General features: G+C 37.4%; 2 protein-coding genes across 6 annotated transcripts in view; one reads left to right on the plus strand and one right to left on the minus strand.

Annotated features, from left to right (window-relative positions):
• Positions 1 to 11,561, plus strand: part of kcnh1a (potassium voltage-gated channel, subfamily H (eag-related), member 1a) — a 243,938-nt gene extending 232,377 nt beyond the window's left edge. For both annotated transcript variants that reach the window (XM_048535533.2, XM_048535532.2), the window contains one exon: positions 8,175 to 11,561. In XM_048535533.2, coding sequence (XP_048391490.1) covers positions 8,175 to 9,020 — 846 coding nt within the window. In that variant the 3' untranslated portion in view covers positions 9,021 to 11,561. The remainder of the gene's footprint in view (positions 1 to 8,174) is intronic.
• An 853-nt stretch (positions 11,562 to 12,414) lies between these two features.
• Positions 12,415 to 21,367, minus strand: part of hhat (hedgehog acyltransferase) — a 224,006-nt gene continuing 215,053 nt past the window's right edge. For all 4 annotated transcript variants that reach the window (XM_059648592.1, XM_048536697.2, XM_048536696.2 and 1 more), the window contains one exon: positions 12,415 to 16,144. In XM_059648592.1, the coding sequence (XP_059504575.1) occupies positions 16,059 to 16,144 (86 nt within the window). In that variant the 3' untranslated portion in view covers positions 12,415 to 16,058. The remainder of the gene's footprint in view (positions 16,145 to 21,367) is intronic.

The following is a 21,367-nucleotide window of genomic DNA, read 5'->3' on the forward strand; positions in this document are numbered from 1 at the left end:
TCTAATATTGGAAAAAGTTTAAAGCCCTACAATAAACAAATTGTAATCGAAGAATAATTGAAATGAAGGTGCACTGTTCTATTGTAAGCTTGTTGCAGGATTACTGATCAACTCTGTTGTGTTGCAACCTCAATATTTTCTGAAAGAACAAGTCATCTTAAATCCATAGCGCTGAAAACAAAAATGACAGCTGATCATTTAACCACCTTCTGACACCCTGATATCATGATAGGCATTTTTCTATATGCAATTTATTTGTTTTATTTAGGATATTAAACGGTACAAAACAGTTCATCTTTTAAAAAAAACCTTGAAACATTCTCCTCCTTCCGGAATAGAAATGTATGTTTTGAGAAGCACCATCATGTAGTTAATTGTTTGTATATTACTTGAATATTTTCTGCAGCTGGACACACTGTTATCATCAGAAACCTGATTTGAAAATTTGCTGGATAAGCATATTCTTGCGAGGAATCTGACCACCAAATTGTATGAAAAGTATTTAAAACAATTAATGAAGTACTGGTAGTCAGAGAGGAGACTTTGGAACATTTTGTGCTAACATAAAAACCAATAAGTACAGACACTAAAATTAATTAGATATAAACCTCATTTACAGTAGCCAATAGACACCAAATGAATGTGTAACTCATTTGAAAATGAGAGTTTAAGAAAGCTGCAATTTTAATTATATGTAGCCATATATTGTTGCTAAAATTGGTCATTATTTATAGTTTCAATTATTCATCCTTTTCTGTGAGAGCTAACAGACATTCACATGTATTTCTAATGAGAAGAATGAGTTCTCCTTATGCATATTGTGAATTATAGAGTTCTATATTAAAAATATCATGATTATTCCTTGGTGGAGAGAGATATTGCCTTCCTACCAGGTACAGGCCTGGAAAATCCCTTTTCTTCACCTCCTAGCAGCCAGTTTACAGTACGTTTTATAAATTAAAATAAAAACCTGTTACGTTTTCTAATATGTTCGAGGGTAGAGATATAAATTAGCTTCCTTCTTTTCATTTAGTAGGATTCGTACAAATATTATACAATGCCAGTTGAGGATCTTATGTTAGACATAACAAGACCATTTGGATTTATTATAATCACAGTTTGCATTTGCTTAGGAACAGTTAAAAGCAAAAGCAACTCCAATGGAGTTTTGGTTATACCACCTCTTCTGTATTCCCTCCCCTAGATACTGACAGATTCATCCATCCTCAGTCCTTAATACAAATAAAATGGGGATACATAGCTGAATTTATTAAAGTCAACAATCAGCGCAGAGTATTCCTGTGGATAGACGAGCAAGCTATTAGTTCGGAAATAATGTTGGAAGTGAAAGACAGGAGGGATCAGAGGGGGAATGGGAGGGCTGTTGAGGTGGAGAATTGTAAAGGGTCAGGGTTACAGCTGCATACAGGACAGCTTTTGTAAAGTACTCACCTGAATTACATTTGGTCTTTTGAGTTTGGGGATATCAGAATTGTAAGTAGTTGAGCACAGTAGACTTGGTTAGAGATAGTACTGTGATATGACTGTTTCACATGGAAGTAAATTTTGGGAGCTTGGATAAGGATGGGGCAAGATCCAAAGGAATGGATGTTACATTTGCTGCAAGTACACCCTGACAGCTGGTGAAAACAGAGCTGCAAAAGGCAACAGCAAAAGAATGATAAGACGTATCATGGAGGGAAAGCAGACAAGGGGTGGGAAGAAAGGTGAACGTGCAAATGAATCATTGTAAGTGGCAGTGCAATTGAGTGCAATGGCTGAAGCAGTGGAAATTGAATGGAGAGCCATTCTGTGACCATGAAAGGAAATGATAGCAGAAACATAAGAAACAAGGTTTGGCATGGTAGACTAATTAGTAAAGTTAGGTCACGTGGAATTCAGGGTGAGCTTGCCAATTGGATACATGATTGGCTTAACAGCAGGAGACATAGTGGTGGTGGAGGGTTGCTTTTCAGACAGGAGGCCTGTCACCAGCAGTGTTCAATAGGAATTGGTTCTGGGTCCTATTTTGTTTGTCATTTATATAAATGATTTGGATGAAAATATAGTAGGCATGGTTAATAAATCTGAGGACGACACCAAAATTGGTGGCATAGTAGACAGTGAAGGAAGTTTTCTAAGATAAAAAAGGGATCTTGATTGAATGGGTCAATGGACTGAAAAATGGCAGATGGAGTTCAGTCTGGATAAATGTGAGGTATTGCATTTTTGAACAACAAACAATTGGCCTTGGGTAGTGTTGTGGAACAGCGGGACCTGGGGTGCAGGTGTATAACCCTTTAAAGTTTGCGTCACACAGACAGGATGGTTAAAAGGGTGGTTGGCACATTTGCCTTCATTGGACAGTCCTTTGATTTTAGGAATTGGGAAGTCATGTTGAGTTTGTAAAGGACATTAGTGAGGTCTCTTCTGGAATACTGTGCCCAGTTTTGGTCTCTCAGTTTTAGGAAGGATATTATTAAACTGGAGAGGGTTCAGAAGAGATTTGCTGGGATGTTGCTGGTTATGGAAGGTTTCAGTTATGAAAAAAGGTTGGATAGGTTGGGACTTTCTTCACTGAACATAGATGATTAAGAGGCTTACAAAATAATGAGGGGTATGGATAGAGTTAATGGTAGTTGTCTGTTCCCTAGGATGAGGGATTTCAAGACGAAAAGGCACATTTTTAAGGCGAGAAACAAGAGGTTTCAAAAAGACATGAGGGGCACATTTTTTACATGGAGGGTGGTTCGCATGTGCAGTGAACTTCCTGAGGAATTAGGGGATGTGGTTACAATTACAACATTTAAAAGATATTTGGATAAGTACATAGAAAGGAAAGGTTGGAGAGATAGTGGGCCAGGAGCAGCAGGTGGGACTAGTTTAGTTTGGGATTATGTTAGGTATGGAAATGCTGGACCAAAGAGTCTGTTTCCGTCTGTATGACTCTATAAATAGGTTAGATATCCAGTCCAGCAATGTGAAGAGGAAAGATCCTGCCAAAGAAGTAGGAAGACTGTTGAGATGTTCTGACTCAAAAATAGAGTCATCAAAGGAGGTATAATGGAGATAAAGACCAGAACTTTGCTACAGAAAGCCTCTTTGTTGCAGCAAAAATGTTGGAAGATGTTTGAAATTCTAATGCCACCTCTGAGCCCTTAGGGATGGGTGTCAGCACCTTTCTGGAAAGAGGGTTCATGTGTCCTTTGAATATGGGGTCAAGGATCTGTTTGGGGCTGTTGGGCTTTTAAGGATTATCAACAATGGAGATAATTGTGCCTAATGTGTCAAGAAGCATCAAGAACAGATACATTTTGATATGGCTTTTCTGAATGTATCAGCTGTCAAGAAGTGTCCACAAGTGTCAAACTGTCAGTAAGTGTGAAGATCTATCAAGAAGTATCATGACATGTTACGACTTTTAGAACCAAGACCTGTCGAAATGCATTTTATGAATGGCAATGTTTTTCATATTGAACTTTTAGCTACAATTTAGATTCTTTAACTAATGTAATTATGTTGTTCTGTTTTGAGCAAGGATACTTGTTGATAGGCAATAATTTGACATAGATGCAATGAAAGGCCATGGGTATAGGGGGCTTAATATTGAAAAATGGGTATGAGGGACAATGGATAGATGGAGAAGCATAGGGTAGCATAATGTATATGAGGGGTCATTGGAGATGCGTAGAGGACTTTTGCTTGAATGAATTGGCATGGATGGGATATGAAAGTGATGGGGTGTGGTGTGCATATCAAGTCTGAGGCCTGGCATAAAGTTTTTTTAAGTTTAATTTTTGAACAATGCTAGAACCTTGAGACATATTTTCCCTCTGGGCTACCTTGTAACCAATAATCTCTTCAGATCATTTCTTTTTATTGTGTCCAACTTCCAATCCAGTCTACCTGCAGGCTGAAATTGGGAGCGTGGGCAGCCATTTTTAAAGGTTTGTTAATGCAACTGTGATTTTTCCTGCTCCATGTACCCAATCTGGGAACAAAAACTGGGGCCGTAGAAACCAGGAATAGGCATGGGGTTTTCACATGAAGTTGTGTAGAAAGAAGCATATTACAGATACTTTAATATTTGTGTGTATGACTTAGATGTTTTGCTTGTGTTGTTCGGGCTTTTTTAAAATTTAGAGTGCTTCTGTTGTGTTAAGTTTTTTTTGTAGTCAACCAGTATGGGAACAAGATTTGCTTCAATAGGAACTTGGAGAGTCAATTAACAACAAAGCTGTCACCATTATGTATAATTTCAGGATATTGTGAGTGTAATACTGTGAAGCCTAAGGCAGAAGGCCTAATTTGATTCTATTTCACCACATAGACATTTTACCATTTTTTAAATTTTTTCTCTTTCACTTCTTTTTGTTTCTTTTGTTCTTTTTCTATCTCTTCTTCCCAATTTCCCTCTGGCACATTGCAGCAGCAAAGAGTCTCGTGTGTATTAGGAAAGATCTGTACCAGAATGGTTGTGGTAACATCAGTAGAGAATTGAGTTAATGTCAGGAGAGATAGTAAGTTGTGCTATGATCATTATTTCACGACTGTAGAGTATATCATTGATGGATGTCAAAGTGAAAACAAGAGCTTGATCCAGAAACCATAACAAAGGCCTTTCTCTCTTACTACCAGCACTAAAGTGTCACATGTGCCACCACATGTATTTTCTTCATATAGAATTTGAACTGAAATGCACTCCAGCAAGACCAGAACTGCAATAAAGCAGTCACTGATTTATATGAAATGCAATGGTCTGGCTACTATGTGTCTCCATCGTCAGCAATGTAGTTTACTCTGAACTGCCCTCTGGGCAATTAGGGAGGGACAGTAATGCCGGCCCAGCCAGTGAACCCTTGTCTCATGAGCGAATTTTTAAAAATACATTAATCAACAGTATTCTAGATTTAAGCAGAATTTAGCTAATATGAACAACTACAGTCTGGGAAGATGGTGGCTTTGTCACTGGAGTAATCCAGAAGCTGTCAGTGGAAAGCTGGGGAGAGGCATTAAGATCCTGCCTTGGCAGCTGGTGAAATTTAAATTCTATTACCAAAATCTGGAATTGAAACCTAGACTCAGAAATTGTTACTATGATTGTCAACAATTGTAAACAAAACAATTGCAAATAAAAACATCTGGTTCACTAATTTTCTTGAGAGAAAGAAGTCTGCCATCTTTAACCAGTCTCATATATGATTTACAGCAATGCTATAGACACCTAAATGCCCTCTGAAGCGGCTAGCAAGTCAGTCAGCTCAACAGCAAGTAGGAATAGATAACAAATGCTGGCCTTGCCAGTGATTCCAATTTCATTCAAGAGAATTTAAAAAAAAAAGCAGATACATTTAATAAGACAAGGAATATATTTTATCCCAGCAACTTACTTAAAATATGTTTTAAAACTACACATGCATTGATTCAGTGACTGGGACTGTGAAAATTATAAATCTGGTAATTAAATTCTGTTGATATTGAAATATATCAAAAGTAACACTCAGTTCCCTTCATTTTCATTCCACTTATTTATGACTATATTAGTTCTTGTTTCTATTTTAGTGACAAGTGAAAAAAAGAAACAGCTATTTTATGTTTTGATTTTGCTGTTCAAGCGTTAATTAACATTTGAGAACTGAATTTATATTATTTTGCAATAAAATATTTGTTTAGGAATTATTCTACTTGGGGAATATAATTTGATGCATTTTGAATGGGACATAGTGTGAAAACATACAATTGTATTTATGGTGTCTTTCGAATGACTGATGCTCATATCCGAATTATAAAATTCCAAGTAATAAAACCCACTCTTCCATGTCCCCACTGTTAGTTTAAAATGTACACCGTCATTCATCATATGTAGGCATCATTACCATTTCTAATGTTGCGTTTGAGTTTTGAATCTCTGGCTGCTTGATATGCCTGTGGCTTAAATCTGGTTTTCCTAATCCAGTGCTACAGCACAAGGTATTTTTTTCTGTAATATATTGCTCTAAATATACTTCTACAGTTCCATAGCTCAATAAGAATGAAGGTGTATATTTTAAATGTTTGTCACTTTCGCAATGTACTTTAATTAACAGGAAAAGAAGGTTGTATGGGTCAAACCTTCTCATTCCTTATTAGTCATAGGAAGCTTGTGGGAGTTAAATATGTACCTCATCAATGTTTGCTGTCAGCTCTAGGCATTGGAAAAGTTTAATTGCACCTGAAATTGCAGTTTAATCAGACATAAATATGTCTGAAGCTTATCAAAATGAATAGTTCTTGCCGGATGTTCTGAGGAAATTGATGAACTGATTTCAAGGTTACTTCATTATCTGGTACTTCATTAACTGTGCATTTTGAGTATCATCATTTGAATGAAGCACAACAAATTATTATCTAATAATATAAACCAAAAGAAGTCTGTCTTTAGCTTAACACAGCAATATAATTCCTTCAAAACCGCTGGATAGTTCAACAGAAAGACATTTGGTTTATCAGGCCTGTGCTGACTCATTGAAGCAGTAAACCAATTAGTTTAATTTCCTGATTCTTCTACATAGTTAAAATATTATTCTTTCTCAAATATATATTCAAAGTTATTACTGATTCTATTTAATTGGACAACGAGTGTGCTCCCTGGCCATTGTCATTTTCCCACACAAATTTCATCAGAGTCAGTACCCAGGACTCAGAAGAAAGGATTCTGCCCTGTTCCTCTATTTATAAATCTAAAGGTGTTGGTACATGTAAGATGGGACAAATTAGGCTATAAAGATAAGTATATGGTAGTAGGTAATTATAGTAGGGAAGATTTAATAGGATCCCACTAGCCAGAGAAGAATAAATATTAGACACACAGCCAGTGCCAGTGAAGTAAATGAATTACCAGTACTCACTCTTGGGATGTGGTAAATCCAAATGGAAGTGTCATGATCTCCTGGGGAACTGTATGACAGCATTTATAGCCTTTGAGAAGTGCCTATTTTTACTTGCAACAGAGAGATTGTTGATGCTTGGGCATGATAAGGGAGGCCAGATGATCAAAAATTGGTGTAAGAGATCGTAAGACTGAGGCCTAAGCAATGTGAGGATTGTATATATGGTACCTGTACAGTTGGATGGTACGATTTTATTTTGTTGTTCAGTGATCAGTCAATAGATTGGATAGTTTGAGTTATGTTAAAGGTACAGTAAATCAATGATGTATTTATTTGGTTTGTGTGTGATGCTACAGTCACCTGGCCTCTGTATTTTGTTGTATATGTCATGTTGATTTATTGTAAATAGTATTCTGTATGTGGATGCTTTGATACCTTTACTCCAGAATCCAGACTGAACAGCTGAGATAGCAATAGGTCCTGTGAGCCTTTTAACAGCTTTATTGCTTTGTCCAACCACAGTCAAAAGATGTATGAGAACCCAAGCCTCTCTTTAACTGCATCATCTTTAGGTTTCTATCATTTAGCTTCTAAAATTATTAAGAAATTATATGCAGTGACAAATAGCAAACTCTTTCTAGATATGAGGACAGACTCCAGAACATTAAGTAAAATCATTAATTTAAAGAAGTGCAATTGTTTGATTGATCTTGGTGCACAACTAAAACTTACTTTGGATGTACTAATTGTCTGTTTGAGCTTTTGTCTGAAATCAAAGACAAACTATTGTTCTTCAGTGAACCAACAATTTGCACAGTAATTTTTAAAAAATTATTCAGACTTAAACAAAACCTTTTGAAAATAGATAGAGACTATTAAAACTCAGTAACATAACTTTATGTGGCCTTGAACCACAGTTCAACATTTTTGATTACATTTGAATTAGGATGTCATCTTTTAAAAATAAAGCAGGACTTTATTTGGGGACAGTTTAAGAGTTCTATCTGTTTCAGACCAACAGCCAAAAGGATAGCCAACTTTTTTAAAAGAAGTTTTGTTTTATAGGTGCATAAGCAAGAGACATGGGTGATAATTGCATCATAATGGAGTGCTGTAATTTATGCTGCTGTGACTTTATGTCACTGTGTTGTGTGTTAGTCAACAGAAGCAAATAACTTGTTTTATAGTTGCTTGGCAGAAATAATGTAGATTTAACCAGTGACCATGTGACTGAAGAAACATGTATTTGTAACACATTATGACTGAATTATTAAACTCTAATTTTTCATCCTTTCATTTATGTAGATTGTGTTCAGGAAGATCAGTGACGTGAAGCGTGAAGAAGAAGAAAGAATGCGGAGAAAGAATGAGGCTCCATTAAACCTGCCTCCTGATCATCCTGTACGCAGACTTTTCCAGAGGTTTAGACAACAGAAGGAGGCTCGTTTGGCAGCAGAAAGATTGAAGGACGCTAATGATATAGAGAAAGGCATTGCACAGTTGGATGGCCATGTAACAAATGCTGCAGCAACAACCAGTGTGGTTACAGTAACTGAAAGTCCAGCAACTCCAGTCCCTTCACAAGTGGTTAGAGCCTCGACATCAGAGACATCAGACCAGGATAAACTGCAGGCTCCAACATCTGAGCAATTTGCAGCAGCTAGACAATCTGGTGAATCTGGTAAGCGAAAGGGCTGGTCAAAATTTAAAGATTCTGCTTCTAAAGCAGAAGACTGGAATAAAGTATCAAAGGCAGAATCGATGGAGACGTTACCAGAAAGAACTAAAACACACGAAGAGATGTCTCTGAGAAAAACAGATTCATGTGATAGTGGTATCACAAAGAGTGATCTGAGATTAGACAACGCAGGAGAAACACGGAGCCCTCAGGACCGAAGCCCTGTGCAGACGGAGGCAAAGCACACTTTTTATCCAATTCCTGAACAAACCCTTCAAGCAACCATTTTGGAAGTAAAATGTGAGCTGAAACAGGACATCAAGTCCCTGAATAACAAGATCACCAACATTGAAAAACAACTTTCAGAAATACTGAGGATATTGAATGCAAGAGCCTCAAATTCGCCACAGGAAATATTTGAAATATCAAGACCAACAACCCCAGAATCTGAGAAGGAAGATGAACAGTTCTAGCTGAAGAGCCTTTAAGTGACAAAAATCTAACATGGAAAAATTCAGGTGTCATTTGCTAAACATTATCTACTTTAGAGATGAGCTGTCCAGAGTGCTGAAATGATGGGACATGATCATGCTCGTTTTCTGATTTCTGAGAGGGATGCACAAATATATGTGCACCTCATTGACAGAATGACAACTAAAGAACACTCCTTTTGTTTTTACTGATTTTCTACATTGCATATTTTGATTAATTTAAATGATATAAAAATTATGAACAACTATTCTATAAAAAAATCTTTGCATGTGGGCTTCTTATGACATTTCATGGAGATAATTGCTGAAAAAAATTGATAATTTAAGATTCTTTATTTTGTAGCATAATGTCTGCATATCTTCTCTATTTAATTGGGGTAACCAAAGGAACTTTTAGGAGCTTTTACAGATCTGTACTGTACTTCTTTTAGACTCAATATTTACCTTTTTTTCTAGATTATACACAAAACATATCACTTCATTATGCTCCATGTAGCTTTTTCTCCCCCCAAAACATCAAGATAAGTTTGTTTATTTATTAATTACAGGAAAGTTACATCTGAAGACCAATATTAATGTTGCTGCTTTGCAGCTTTTTAACTGAATTTGGACCTGCTTCTTGTTCATGCTAACCTCTGCTTTGTTAAAGCAATTCAAATTTTTAAGAAAAGATTTTAGGGACAGAAATTTCAAAGATAAAAATTAATTGCAATTTTAGAACATAAAAGGGCTGTCAGTTGTTTATGTTCCCTTTCCTACTGTATCCGTCTGCAGGTTCCTCACACCTTAGTTGCGTTTTTTTCTAAAATTACTCATTCCCATTTTAAAGCCACTAAATTATGTTGTGCCATTGTGCTACTTCCAGAGAAAGTGGTGGACATGGGTACAGTTACAGTGTTTAAAAGACATTTAGATAATAACATGAATAAGAAATGTCTGGGAGGATATAGACCCAGTGCAGGCAGTTGGGACCAGTTTAGTTTGGGATTATGGCCAGCATGGACTGGTTGGACTGATGGGTCTGTTTCCGTGATGTTTGACTCTATACATTCTGCGTTTCCTCCTGTATCTTGCCCAAAGTGGTTATTTTTCGTAAGTGACTATTTACAGTTGGTATCAAAACTGAGTCCAATTTATATTCACTGATTTTCCCCAGCGTGCGTGCACGCGCACACACACACACTCTCTCACTCTCTCTCTCTCACACACTCTCTCTCTCTTGCTCACACACACTCTCTCTCTCGCTCGCACACACGCGCGCGCACCCACACTGCATTGCAGTTCTTGATCAGGAGTGGAGATCTTGGATTATTTCTTCGTTGTAGTTGTGCTACTACTACTTGAAACACTTAATTGATATCTGAGCTGAATTCTGAAAAACTTACATTTGTAGGCCAACTTTTCATGTCACTAAATCAGGCTCCTTTCTTTCAATGACAGACTCAAATCGCCATTTTTTTTTCCTTGCTCATCTACTAATCTGCTGTTGAGCTAAAAGAGGCAGACTTTTATTTTCAATTCATTCTCAAGATTTGGACATCACTGACACGACTAGCTTTTATCCAACAGTACAAATGTCAGTACTCAATGTATGGATGCACTTTTCTGGAATCCAAACTTAATATACAGTAATAAAGGCAGCTGAAAAATGGCTGCATGTTTATATATTTAAAAGATGCCAGAGGATTTACACATTTTCTTCACATCACTCGACATGATTCCACTAGTCACACAAGATAAAAGTGAAATGGGATGAAATTGGTATGCATTTTAATCCACTATAAACATGAATATAAACAGTAGCTGCTCTGGAGAACTCATTCAGTAGCAGCATAAGACGTCTAGTGCAACATAATCTGTGCCAATTTGATATATGCAGACAGAAGAGAGTTAAACAGTTCAAGACCCAACAGAGTATTCACTGAATTAACAGCTCAAAGAAAATATTTTAATAGAAATAACATTGTAACATACCTCAACATAGAGGAAGCTTACTTTAAAAAAAGGATGGTAACAATATAAATTTGTAGTGGCAGCTTTTCTGAATGTTATAATCAACAATGTAAATTTCAGTTTCAGTTTGGGCTTTCACTAAACGGTTTAATGATGTAAACATTTCCACCATTGCTGTGATACAAAGTTGTTTGCCCAAAATATAATTCTTTCCAAGGAACCACATTTAGCAATATTGTATGAGTTGAATACTGAAACGCTATTATTCGGCAGGCTCCAAGAATTCAGTCTTAAACAAGGAATGATGTTTACATTGCTCAGTTAAAATGAGTGGTTTAATTCATTGTCATTAACTAGTAACCTAAATTATTCTCAAGTCTTTTTCAAATATCTACAATTATTTCCATGTAATTTTTCTACAGTAGCCTTTGTTAATCAATCTAGACTGAATTAGCTGATGGTACCATGCAATATGTGTGGTCTACATAAGAGATACTCAGAAGAAATGGTTCAATTTTTTTTGTAAGTTTTACATCATTTCTAATATGTATTTTTTTACAATTCCATTCAAATTACTTCAGCTAGCTTAAATCATATTAAAAATTGTGATTTCCAAAGAAAAATAGATAACTAATTTTCTTAAAACAAGCTAGACAATGAAATAAATTGATAAGACTTTCTAATTCTGTATTAATCTTGCTGCTGGTAATCCATATTAAATGCTGACACAAGTCTAACAATATGCTGTGTAAATTCTGGTTAGCAACTCAATGGACGATGCACATAAAGGAATTTGAAGTATAGGGTGTTTGAATTAAACTCTGAGGCTGATTAATTCTGTGTAGAGTAGTTACAAGTTGTGGATTAGGTTGCTGAACAAGTCTTTTCCTTAAAGAGTGAAACCTTCTGAACTTTGGGGAAAATATCAATTTAAAGACGAAACCAGGTTCGTAACATTGTTACAAATAACTGGTGAAAATTGTGATATTTAAGAAAAACCTGTTTGAATTTCTTTATTTGTAGGGGCTTTTTGCATGAACCTGCAAACTGCATTAAAATAGGGTCCTGTAGGAATGTGCTTCATTTATTTTCTTCCCAAATCAAAGAAGCACCAGATAACCTACAATATTGATTCAAGTCTACTACTTTAATTTTATCACTAGTGTAATTATGCACATACTCCTGTGAGCATGGCAAAAATACTGAACTATTTTTATGGTCAGCAAGAAAAGCTGCCAGTAGTAGCATATGTACCAGTTTTGCAACATTTACCGAAAATCAATTAAAAATAATTTATGCACATCATATATATTAATATATTCCTGTAACAAAAAAGAAACATGAAGCACAAATTATTTGATTTGTAAAGACATGTAAACTTTATTTATAACAATAAAGAATATTTTATACATACTTAAGCTTTTGGATTTGTGTATAAATCAATGAGATCAGTGATTGTCTGCTTATTAAATGGCACATTTCCCCTCCTTTTTTAATTTCATTTTTGAAATAATATGCTGCATGATATGGTTCTCATGTTATTCATAGTTAACAATGACATATAAAAAATACTGTCTTCACCTTGGGAACCTTACTTAGTCCACTAAAAAAAAGACAGAAACATCATTCTGAAGCAATTAAAAGCCCTACAATAGCAAGCATTGTTTGGCAATTTCTAGGCAATTGCAAGGATCAGCACAATTTAACACTAATCAGTTGATCTAAATGAGAAAAATCATAATAGGACCTATACAGGACATTATAATGTCACAATACAATTAGAATGAATTTGAATTTTTTTGAGGTTTGAGGTAAAATAAATTGTGACAGGCTATATGCAAAATAAAACTTTACAGTGTCTAATGACGGCTCAACCTTAATTTGACTAAAACTATATTCTTTAAAAAAAAAGTATGAATGAACAATAAGTCAAATGAATTGTGAGAAATTGCTAAGAATGATCAGAAGAAGAATATTCAGAACTATTTAAAGCCATAGCTATCCAATGGACCAATGCAAACTAGGAACCATTACTGGAAGAACAATATCTACTCAGTATACATAAAGAGGATTAACACTTTTTCATGGAGAAATTGTTCAAGCATTGTATAATTCTGCTGAAAAAAACAAAGGTTTTCTAAACAACCAACAAGGGACACTGTTAAATTCATTGCTAAATTAGAATCACAAAATTTGCTTAAACTTTAATTCTGGGATGAAATCAATGCCAAAAGACACTACCGAAAAGTGAGGGATCAAGAGAGGAAATACACGTGCAGAAGCAGCTGTTTTGGAGAAAGAAGATTTGTCAGTCACATTTTAATGTTCTTTTAAAACCGTAAGACCATAAGACATAGGAGTGGAAGTAAAGCCATTCGGCCCATCGAGTCCACTCTGCCATTTAATCATGGCTGATGGGCATTTCAACTCCACTTATCCGCACTCTCCCCGTAGCCCTTAATTTTAATATGAGTAGGTTTATCTATGACTGTTGTTCCTGTTCTTTTTTATTCTATAGTCCCACAACATTCTCCAGATGACAACTCTCCTTCCCGTTCATTGGACTGTCTTCATAGTTATGACTTGGTAAATTCCTTCATTTCATCCCCAGCATGCCTCTCTTCCTTTATTGCATTTCCTGCCTACATAATTAAAACAATTTGTTTACATTTCTCATTGTGCTTTTGTTGTGAGGTTAGATAAGCAGAGATAAGGGTTCCAGTAGCAAATGGTTTGAGGTGGACAATGGGCAGAATATCACTTGACCTGCCAGCAGACTTACTGGTGGGGCTGCCTCTGGACCACATCCACCTGGCCTCAGCTTTGATGTCCCACCTCCAGTAAATTAACCTTCTTAAAACATTGAATTCAGGCTGCATTCCCCACTGACTCTGGATGGCAAGGTGGGAAATTATACTATCTGGAAAATCCTGCTCAGTGTTATAGGTAGGTGGTCTTTGACACAGGCAAGTCTTGCACCTGCAGTCCAATGTAAGTTGGAATAGAACTGCAAGGTTATGCACAGTCCGATTCAACTTTAGAAGAGGTAGCATAAATATTGTCATGGTTATAATTTGGTAGCTGTAGCAGAGGACAAGGTTTCAATTTTTCCAAGATTTAGTTGATGGAAACTGTGTCGAAGACTGGTTGTTGGACAAGAAGTCTAACAACACAGAAAACATGGAGGCTGTGTGGAGATGAAGCTGGGTGTCACAAGTAAACATGTGGAAGTTGACCTCAAGGCTGTGATCCTTGATGACTCCAAATGTAATAATGAGGGGTAACAGAAGGTTCCATTGCTGATGATTATTTGGCTACATGTAATTCAGTAGAAGTCAACTCAAGCAAGGGAAAATCCACTGGGCTGGAGATCGGAGTAAATGCACTGATGGATAATGGTGGGGGTGATCAAGACGAGGACTTGGTTACCCACAGTCAAGATAGAAGAATGTATGTCTAATGTTTGACCATGCATAGATTACATATATGTAATTTCAATGACTATGGATACAGGGAACACAAAATGTAAAGCTAGAGGTTATTGAAACAAAGAAGAAGCAATTACAATTAAGATCTACATTATTTTCCTTTCTGACATAAACTTACCTTGTTGGTAGAATTATCCTTGTGTTATCAATTGTAATGCAACAGCTTGCCATGATGCAGTTAAATTTGGTTCATTAGAATGTGTGCTTTATCTGTTGTGATGTAAACACTCAAATGTAAGCACAGATATGGAAGAAGGTAAACTGCTGGTGAATGTCTAGCCAGTGCACTCCTTGACCTGCTATCACTGGTAAGGCATTGTTTCAGCTTTGCATCGCAATCTAGTTCTGGTTAATTCCTATAGGTAACAGATTTTTTTTTCATTTAATATGACCCTTCAAATCTTCTTTGGTATTAGTAACAAGATTTAATTTATCAGCTAATCTGCATTAATCTCAGTTAGTAAAACAGACACTGAATCCTAATTGAATTTTGGAAATTAGCCAGTACAAAAGCAAGTACAAAAATTTGCTTGGTGGGAATCTCTCAAATATATACGTCGAGCAAGTGTTTGGAACAGTCTGTCTTCCTTTTATAGCACCATTAGATTAGTAGACAAGACTTTGGTAAAATATTAGGTAGGGGAATTTCATATATTTGCATTAATTTGACTAATTGACACCAAAAGGATTTAAATAACAGGTAATTTCACTGTGCTTTTAGAAGTTACGCCAATGAGTGCTAATAAAGTCACTATTGTCCTATGGATCATAGGGCTGCTTTCTCAGAAAGAGCTAACCGCTGGTGGTTTAACCTGACAATTAGCACACCTCAGGCCAGGGAGAGGTTGAGAAAAAGAGTTCTTCATGGTAACTTCAGAGGGTGCAACAGTTGAACCCATGTCATTGGTGGTACTCTGCATTGCCATTCAACCATCCAGCCAACAGGGCTAACCCACCCCACTATTTTTTTTGCAGTACAATTCACACACACCAAGGGAGACAAATTTGTTTGCACAGATATGCTGCACTATTACTTGATTGTCTGGAAGCAAGCAGTGCCAAAACCTGAACACTTTCTCCTTTATTATCAATAAAGAATGTCATGGATGGTATCCACTGCAAACTCCCCTTGCCCCAAGGAAATTGACGTAGCTCCATTTCCAGTGAATTTCTCTCCCCAAATCTTATACATTGCAGGAGACACATATTAAGTTTACTCAGACAGTAAGCAAATTCGAAGACGACAATGCAGCCAAAAGGAATCTAAATTAAGAAAAAGTGTTTTGCATTTTAAATTTAAACTAATAAGGAGATTTTTATAAGTCCAGTATTTTTACTTGCTTGACAGTTCAGAACATGAGCAGTGCCGTAAAATGGAACAACAATTTATACCTCATACAATCCTGATTTGCTGGCAAGTGGACTCTGATTGGTAGAGGTAATAAACTGTTTTCCTTGAGAGTTGGTATTCTTGTGATTCTGTCCTGATGAATGTCGATGAAAAGATTTGACAGCACGTTTCTTTTAACACCATCAGTATTTATACGAGTAACAAAATACAGCACAGTTAACAGAAGATTTAATTTTTGACTCGGTCGTATTCAATTCCCACTTGGGCATAGCAGTAGAAATATGCCAGAACTGCCACGGGTATCCATGGCCAACCTGCAAAACAAAAAAAAAATCGGTGCTGATTACAAGGAGAATGCATAGACCTCCCATCCTGAGATATTGCTCACAGTTTAATTAATATAAAATTTATTTCACATACTTAATTAGATCTTATACAGAATTCCATCACCAACTGCATTGTGCTTCTGATATAGCAGGTTTTGGCTTCAAGATCCACTCTATAAGCGCAAAATACAATATTAATGGAGTGCTAAACTGTCAGAGATGCTGATTTTCAGATGACATAGTCTGCACTTAGCTGGAAGTAAAGGATGCCATGACACCATTTTGAACAAGAGCAGAGAAACACTCGGGAAGCTGTTTTTATTTTGAAGAGGAAAAGGAACTGTGGCTCAGATTTGATGAGCTGAAGTCCAATCTCTAAATGTAAACTTATCTGGGCAACTTGTTTCAGGTGGTAATCATACCCTTTAGGGTAGGCTCTTCAGATTTGGACTGTGGTCAGGGACAAAGTGAAATTGAGAGCCTCAGCCTTTGCAATTAACCAATATCTTTAACAATCTTTGGATGACAGCAGGGATTGCAAAGATGATGAGTAAATTATCCACACACCATAGGGCAGTCAAGTAACGGGAGTAAAAAGGAATATAATTATTGTAGGAGACAGCATGGTTGCGAGATATATACTGCTCCCTGCAACAAAAACTGAGTGTCACAGGCTGTGTTGCCTGCCTGATGCCAGGTAAAAGGAGATTGCCTCGGGGCTAGAGGGGAATTTAGAAGTTAGAGGCAAAATATTCAGTGGGAATGGTCTTGTGGGTACCAATGACACAGGTAGAACTAAAAAGAGGATATATTTAGAGAGTATTAGCAACTATGGGCTAAATTTAAATAGAGTCAGAATCACAAGGGTAATGATCTCTAAAATGCTACCTGAGCCATGAGCAAACTGGTACAGCATGGACAATATCAGAAACTTGAATGAGTGGCTTGAAATATTCGTATGGGACAAAAAGGTCTGATTCATGGAGCACTGACATGAGTACTGGGAAAGAGGGATGCATACTATTAGGGTGGCCTGCACTTGAACCATGCTAAAATCAGTGTCCTGGTGAACTGTTTAACTAGAGCTGCATACAGGGTTTTAAAGCAACCCTTTTTTGTAAGGGGAGGGGAAGGGGAAAAATTAACATGAAGAAAAAATTGGAAAGTTAAAGAGAAAGGACAAGACAATAATGCAGGGTAGAGGAAGGGGCAGAATATACAAATATAACAGCACCTTAGCAAATAAGGTCTGAATAGGAAAATGTAGTAAAAGGACAGAATTAAAGGCACTTTATCTGTATACACACAGCCCTTGTAACAAGATGAAAAAGTTAATTTCACAACTAATAGTAAATTATGACGATATGATAGCCATCACAGAGACTGGTCACAAGTTACTACGATTGGGAGCTAAAACCTCAACAGTATTGGACATTTTGAAATATCTGGGAAAAAGGAAAAGGCAGGGATAGCTCTGTTAATAAAGGATATTCAGTACAGCAATGATAAATTATCTTCACTCTGAAGATCAAGATAGATGATCAGTTTGGACAAGAAATAAAATGAATTAAAGCATTTGTCTTGATACTTTATAGGCCCTCAGTATGACAACCACATCATTGGACAGAGTGTAAATGAAGTAATAGTGTGGGCTTGTCAAAAAAATCACTGCAATAATTGTGGGGGATTTTAAAGTTAAAATAAATTGGATGAATCAAATTGGAAAATGTAAACCAGATGACGAAATCATAAAATGTGTTTGGAACAATTTCTGAGAACAATATGACTTGGAACAACCAGGTGACAAGCTACTTTAGACTAGAAATGAAGAACATCATGATCTGCTTGGCAAAGTGCACTAATTCTCAACTCTTGTTACTCCCAGGTTGCCAAAAATGTTAAGGATATAATCAAAGTATGCAAAGTCCCCAATTTACCTGTCTGTTGGAATCAAGTTAACAGAAAAATGCTGCTTGGCCTGCTGTGTTCATCCAGCCTCTCATTTTATTATCTTGGAATTCTCCAGCATCTGCAGTTCCCATTATCTCTAACAGAAAACACTGACCTGGTTCCTGTACTTAACAATAACTACTGTTTGTTGCAAATAAGTAAATTCTAATCACAAATCAATGGCTATGAATGATCAATGTACAGCTCTATCAGTTAAACAACTCTAAGTCCCGTTCAAAAAAATCACACATAAAAACACAAACAATTTAAAAAATTAGTTTTATGGGTGGAAAACAAAAATATTGGGAAACAGATTTCAATAGCACGAGTCCACAGAATTGTGATATTCCTTTTGGTTAGTGAGACCTTCTGTTCTTCAATCTCCTTCTTCTAGGTTTTTCCAAATTTTTTCCAGGAGGCACACTAATTAAAAGGTGTCTTAGTTTCTGGTCAAATCAACAGCTCACAGCAACAGGTGGGAGAAAATCTGGCTTTCTTCAGGCTTCAGATATTCTACTCACATCACCTGCCCTTCCAGCAGTTCAAAGTCTTCTCACTGAATTTTTCATTCCCAAAAACTGTTCTCTATGCAGGAAGCAGAGAATGGTCAGCAGGATGATGACTTTTGTATTCATGACTTGTCAAAATTGCACAAACCAATCAGCTACATCTTTCCAGCCAAGGCACAAACTGCACACAGTTGTCCCCACTCTTTGAACAAAGCAGCAGTGTAAACATCACACACAATGAGTTCCAGCAATCCAAACTGATACCACTTGATAGGAGTGAGAGAGACAGAATAGTTGTCATGGGGGACTTCAACTTTCCAAATATTGACTGGGAGCACTATAGTTCGAGTACTATAGATGGGTCAGTTTTTGTCCAGTGTGTGCAGGAGGGCTTCCTGACACAGTATGTAGATAGGCCAACAAGGGGCGAAGCCACATTAGATTTGGTACTGGGTAATGAGCCCGGCCAGGTGTTAGGTTTGGAAGTAGGGGAGCACTTTGGTGATAGCCATCACAATTCTGTTATGTTTACCTTAGTGATGGAAAGAGATAGGTGTATACCACTGGGCAAGAGTTATAGCTGGGGGAAAGGCAATTACGATGAGATTAGGCAAGATTTAAGGAGCATAGGATGGGGAAGGAAACTGCAGGGGATGGGCACATTAGAAATGTGGAGCTTATTCAAGGAAAAGCTCCTGTGTGTCCTAGATAAGTATGTACCTGTCAGGCAGGGAGGAAGCTGTAGTGCGTGGGAGCCGTGGTTTATGAAGGAGGTGGAATCTCTGGTCAAGAGGAAGAAGAAGTCTTATGTTAGGATGATATGTGAAAGCTCAGTTAGGGCGCTTGTGGGCTACGAGGTAGCCAGGAAAGACCTAAAGAGGGAGCTCAGAATAGCCAGGAGGAGACATGAGAAGTTGCTGGCAGATAGGATCAGGGTAAACCCTAACCCTTTCTATAGGAATTTAAGGAATAAAAGAATGACGAAAGTAAGATTAGGGCCAATCAAGGATAGTACTGGTAAGTTGTGTGTGGAGTCAGAGGAGATAGGGGAAGCACGAAATGAATATTTTTCAACAGTATTCACTCTAGAAAACGACAATGTTATCGAGGAGAATACTGAGATACAGGCTACTAGACGAGGTGGGATTGAGGTTCACAAGGACGAGGTATTAGAAATCCTACAGAGGGTGAAGATAGTTAAGACCCCTGGGCTGGATGGTATTTATCCTAGGGTCATCTGAGAAGCCAGGGAGGAGATTGCCGAGCCTTTGGCATTGATCTTTAACTCGTCATTGTCTACAGGAATAGTGCCAGATGACTGGAGGATAGCAAATGTGGTTCCCCTGTTCAAGAAGGGGAGTAGAGACAACCCTGGTAATTATAGACCAGTGAGCCTTACCTCAGTTGTTGGTAAAGTGCTGGAAAAGGTTATAAGGGATAGGATTTATAATCATCTAGAAAAGAATAAATTGATTAGGGATAGTCAGCACGGTTTTGTGAAGGGTAGGTCGTGCCTCACAAACCTTATTGTGTTCTTTGAGAAGGTGACCAAACCTGTAGATGGGAGTAAACCGGTTGATATGGTGTATATGGATTTCAGCAAGGCGCTCGATAAGGTTCCCCACAATAGGCTATTGTACAAAATGCAGAGGAATAGAATTGTGGGAGATATAGCAGTTTGGATCGGAAATTGGCTTGCTGAAAGAAGACAGAGTGTGGTAGTTGATGGAAAATGTTCATCCTGGAGACCAGTTAATAGTGGTGTACCGCAAGGGTCGGTGTTGGGTCCACTGCTGTTTGTCATTTTTATAAATGACCTGGATGAGGGCGTAGAAGGATGGGTTAGTAAATTTGCAGACGACACTAAGGTCGGTGGAGTTGTGGATAGTGACGAAGGATGCTGTAGGTTGCAGAGAGACATAGATAAGCTGCAGAGCTGGGCTGAGAGGTGGCAAATGGAGTTTAATGCAGACAAGTGTGAGGTGATACACTTTGGTAGGAGTAACCGGAAGGCAAATTATTGGGCTAATGGTAAAATTCTTAGTAGTGTAAATGAGCAGAGAGATCTCGGTGTCCACGTACACAGATCCTTGAAAGTTGCCACCCAGGTTGACAGGGCTGTTAAGAAGGCATACAGTGTTTTAGCTTTTATTAATAGAGGGATCGAGTTCCGGAACCAAGAGGTTATGCTGCAGCTGTACAAAACTCTGGTGCGGCCACACTTGGAATATTGCGTACAGTTCTGGTCACCACATTATAAAAAGATGTGGAAGCTTTGGAAATGGTGCAGAGGAGATTTACTAGGATGTTGCCTGTTATGGAGGGAAGGTCTTACGAGGAAAGGCTGAGGGACTTGAGGCTGTTTTCGTTAGAGAGAAGAAGGTTGAGAGGTGACTTAATTGAAACATATAAAATAATCAGAGGGTTAGACAGGGTGGATAGGCAGGGCCTTTTTCCTAGGATGGTGACGGTGAGCATGAGGGGGCATAGCTTTAAATTGAGGGGTGAAAGATATAGGATAGATGTCAGAGGTAGTTTCTTTACTCAGAGAGTAGTAAGGGAATGGAACGCTTTGCCTGCAACGGTTGTAGATTCGCCAACTTTAGGTACATTTAAGTCGTCATTGGATGAGCATATGGACGTACATGGTATAGTGTAGTTTAGATGGGCTTCAGATCAGTATGACAGGTTGGCACAACATTGAGGGTCGAAGGGCCTGTACTGTGCTGTAATGTTCTATGTTCATACTTTT

This window comes from Stegostoma tigrinum, chromosome 9 (assembly GCF_030684315.1).
Source record: "Stegostoma tigrinum isolate sSteTig4 chromosome 9, sSteTig4.hap1, whole genome shotgun sequence".
Taxonomy (NCBI): Eukaryota; Metazoa; Chordata; class Chondrichthyes; order Orectolobiformes; family Stegostomatidae; genus Stegostoma; species Stegostoma tigrinum.